The sequence below is a fragment of the Rutidosis leptorrhynchoides genome, chromosome 2 (genome assembly GCF_046630445.1).
Source record: "Rutidosis leptorrhynchoides isolate AG116_Rl617_1_P2 chromosome 2, CSIRO_AGI_Rlap_v1, whole genome shotgun sequence".
Classification (NCBI taxonomy): Eukaryota; Viridiplantae; Streptophyta; class Magnoliopsida; order Asterales; family Asteraceae; genus Rutidosis; species Rutidosis leptorrhynchoides.
In genome coordinates, this window is record NC_092334.1 from 709,092,471 (window position 1) to 709,097,245 (window position 4,775).

The 4,775-nt window shown below is 35.9% G+C and overlaps 1 protein-coding gene across 1 annotated transcript; it reads right to left on the reverse strand.

Annotated features, from left to right (window-relative positions):
• Positions 1-577: 577 nt before the first annotated feature.
• On the reverse strand, positions 578-1,369 carry LOC139890454 (secreted RxLR effector protein 161-like). Its single transcript, XM_071873332.1, has one exon. It carries the CDS (start codon positions 1,367-1,369, stop codon positions 578-580), a length of 792 nt encoding a protein of 263 aa, XP_071729433.1.
• Positions 1,370-4,775: the final 3,406 nt, after the last annotated feature.

Genomic DNA, 4,775 nt, shown 5'->3' on the forward strand with positions numbered 1-4,775 from the left:
TATGGGCATCTACACAAAAGTTAAACTTTACACGTTGTATGACGATGTGCCTACTTAATAATAATATCCTAAAAGACCACTAAGTTAGGCCAAACCGAAAGATAGCACTAACATATAATTAATCCATATATTGTCCATATGTATGTAGTAAGTCCATATATCTAACAATCTCCCACTTGGACGATATACTCATGCATATGTACAAACCTTAGTATTATATGTTACATTAAAACTTTGTGAGCTCAGTATTGCTATCAAATTAAAATCGTCATGATGAATCCGGTCCATCAATCATATCAACATAGGATCTAAGAGATCTTTGTTACTCTTGCGTAACTAGATCCAACATTGATCACATATATCAATATAACCAACGACATGGATCAAGTATAGTTGTGTAGCATGGAAATAACATAAAGCGTGGTCTGAAATAGAATGTCTATTTCCAACTGGTTCATCTTATTGAGATCAATTATAACCATAAGAGTACATAAAATTTTAAGACCGAATATCTGCAGATAAAACCAAATTACCGAATGTACTGTACAATACATAATTAGTATAACATAAACTCCCACTAAAACTTATAATTCTCAACTGATTTGACATCCATGCGAGCAACATGCTCATGAAATACTTTGGGTGGCAATCCCTTAGTAAGCGGATCCGCAATCATGGAGTTTGTACTGATGTGCTCTATGCACAATTGTCCATTTTGTACTCTTTCTTTAACAACCCGAAACTTGACGTCCATATGCTTTGCCTTTGTCAAACTACTATTATTGTTAGCATACAGGACTGCTGATCTGTTGTCGCACAATAGCCTGAGTAGCCTTTTAATACTGTCCACTATACGCAGTCCAGTAACAAATTTTCGCAGCCATAATCCCTCATTGGATGCCTTATAACATGCCATGAATTCAGCTTCCATGGTGGAAGTTGCCGTAAGAGTTTGTTTGATGCTTCTCCAAGAGATAGCACCGCCAGCAAGCATGTAGATATAACCTGATGTAGACTTCAGGCTATCTTGACATCCAGCAAAATCGAAATCTGTATACCCGATTATCTCAAGCTGGTCCAATCTCTGATATGTGAGCATGTAATCCTTTGTTCTCTGTAAGTACCGCATGACCCTTTTTGCTGCCTTCCAATGGTCCATTCCCGGATTGCTGAGATATCTGCCCAACATCCCAACAATGTATGCGATATCAGGTCGTGTGCATACCTGAGCATACATCACACTTCCTACAGTCGAAGCATAAGGTGTCTTCTCCATTTCCATGGTTTCAAAACTATTCTTTGGGCACTGTTTGAGACTAAACTTGTCTCCCTTAGTAACAGGGGTGTTACCTGGTTTACAAACCTGCATGCCAAATCTTTTAAGAACCTTATCGATATATCCCTTTTATGACAGACCGAGAACACCTTTAGAGCGATCTCGGTGTATCTGAATTCCTAATACAAAAGAAGCATCACCAAGATCTTTCATTTCAAATTTCTTCGAAAGAAATTTCTTAGTTTCACGTAATAATCCTATATCATTACTGGCAAGTAGTATGTCATCAACATATAAAACCAGAAAAATATGTTTGCTCCCATTGAACTTATGGTATATACAGTCATCAGCAATATTTGGTTCAAAACTAAAAGATGTAATGATTTCATGAAACTTGTAATACCACTGACGGGAAGCTTGCTTGAGCCCATATATGGATTTCTTTAATTTGCAAACCTTTTTATTTGAATCACCCGAAACAAAGTTTTCAGGTTGCACCATATAAATTGATTCCTCAATGTCACCATTGAGAAACATTATCTTAACATCCATCTGGTGCAGTTCAAGATCAAAATGTGCTACTAGTGCCATTATTGTCCTGAAAGAGTCTTTCGATGAAACTGGAGAGAAAGTCTCTTTATAATCAATGCCTTCCTTTTGAGTGTAGCCTTTTGCAACTAGGCGAGCTTTATACCTAATGGCATTGCCCTCTGAATCCCTCTTAGTTTTAAATATCCATTTGTAACCAATTGGTTTAATATCTTCGGGCAATGAAACAAGCTCCCAAATGCCGTTATCGCTCATAGGCTTCATCTCATCATTCATTGCATCAATCCACTTTTGAGAGTTAGAACCTTTCATGGCTTGATGGAAGTTGATTGGATCATCTTCCTCAAGTCCAATGTCACTTTCTTGTTCTTGGAGAAATACAAAATAATCGTCCGGAATTGCACTTCTCCTCTCTTTAGTGGATCTCCTTAATGGCATTTCAAGTTCTTGAGGCTGTTGAGTTTGATTTTCATCGATAATATGAGAAACTTGATCAGGGAGATTATCAAGATTGTCTTGAACTGGAGTTGTGTGATCCGAGTCAGGAATGAGAACACCCTGATCAAGATCAACAACTGGAGGAAGAGATATATGTTCTTCCTCAAAGATAAAATCTCTAACTTTATCTCCCCACTCCCCAAAATCAATATCCTCAAAGAACCGAGCGTCACCCGTCTCAAAAGTAGTTCTAAAAGTGGGATCATAGAGCTTATACCCCCTAGATCTTTCAGAGTATCCAACAAAATAACTACTAACTGTTTTAGAATCCAGTTTCTTTTCATTTGGCCTGTAAGGCCTTGCCTCAGCTGGACAACCCCAAATGTGTAAATGCTTTATACTGGGCTTTTTGCCAGTCCAAAGTTCATATGGGGTTTTAATTGTAGCTTTAGTTGGAACTCTATTTAGTATATATGCTGCGGTTTTCAATGCTTCTCCCCAGAGTGAGTCTGGCAAAGTAGTATGACAAATCATACTTCTCACCATGTCCTTTAGTGTTCAATTTCATCTCTCAACTACACCATTCATAGTAGGACTGCCTGGCATAGTGTATTGAGGAACAATCCCACACTCATCTAGGAATTTGGCAAATGGCCCTGGACGTTGTTCACCTGAACCATCATATCTACCATAGTATTCCCCACCACGATCAGATCTAATGGTTTTAATCCTTTTGCCTAGTTGATTTTCAACTTCAGCCATATATGATTTAAACACGTCTATAGATTGGGATTTCTCATGAATGAGATATAGGTATCTGATGCGTCAAGACGTAACCTTTAAAATGTAGACAATATGCTCAATAATTTACACATAATACAGGCAACAAAACCCTATCATGCAGTAACTAGTAAGTAAATTGACCAGTTCGATCCATAGGGAGAAGTTTGTTTTAAGGATTTTACCACGATTAATTATTCTAAAAGGGGGTTTGTATTTGAAGTTGTGTTTTTGTATAATACTACAATAATCAAGATATAGTAAATAACAGGAATGAGAAAACGGTGTTTACTTCTATGCTTCATAAATGACAGGGATTGTTCTTTTATAATTAAAACCGTTATGCGATAGTTACAATAGAGTAGTTTATATCAATTTCACAATATCTATAAACTTAAGAACTATGTTTAATCAACAGGATTCTTTCTTGGTTAAATTCACATAAAACCTAGTTTACTAAGATCACTCTAAGTAAACTACATGATTGTAAAACCTAAATATCATCCAATTACCATCCTATATTCACATATAGGTGTCTAGATCACTAGGTGTTGAAGTACAAATTATAGCCTTTGATAAATTCACATAAATCAAGTCATAACTCGTATAATTAAACTAGAATATAAAGATAGGTACAACAATGGATTTCTTGAAAGAACATGGTGATTTAGATTGATTTAACTAACTAGACCCAACCCGGTTAAACTCACGTAAAACCTAAATTACAACTATCACTTGAGGTAATTTCATAACTATATTGCTTTGGAACTTATTCAATTACCGAATTAAACACATAACAAAATCACTTAAGCTATGTATCTAATCGTCTAGATTACTAGGTGTATTGAAGTATAGATTGTTTTTCTAATTAACTCACATTAATAGATTAACAATCTATATAATTGAAGTAATGAACTAAGCAAGCATAACAATGGTTCTGATGGTTGAACTAGATTAATAAATCAATCAAAGCATACTTGTAACTATTATAACATCAAAATATAGAACAATCCCAAGCCATAAATCTTACATTGAAGTAAACACACAAGGTTTTTAGCTAGACATGATTAAAACAAGAACAATAACACAATACATACAATTGAAATTCATAATTTGAATGAAAACAAGAGTACCAATTGAAATGGCTGATCTAAATTCAATCTTGGTGTTGAAATAATGAAGATTCCTTCAAAACAAGCTTTTGAACCCTTCCTTCAGCCTTTTATTACGTATATATCTTACTGGTCTCTGTTCTCTCCTGATTATGAATGTTAACCATCAATAAATAGGCTTAAAAGTTAGGTAAAATAGTGATTCAGGGGCTGATGTGCCGCATCTGAAAGGGATGCGCCGCATCTCTTTAAGTTCTATGGATTCCAGCTCGTTTAGCACTCAAAACCGTTGGCAGGCAATGGATGCGCCGCATCACCCCTCAGATGCGCCGCATCTCTTTAGTAAAATGAGAAAATGTCTAAATGAAAGTTGTAGTGCTCTGAGTTACGGACGTCTGGGCTCCAGATTCACCCTTTTTCGAGTTCGTATGACCGAGTTATGGCCAAAACCGTGCAGGTGCGCAGAATCTTCTAAAATCAGCACTATTTTCCATAAATCTTCGCTTCAACACTCGCAACGGATTATACACACATTTTAACTTATTACAATACGCAAGTACAACAATTACATACAAAATGATACAAAATCAGATCGAAATAACGACAACAAATATATATGA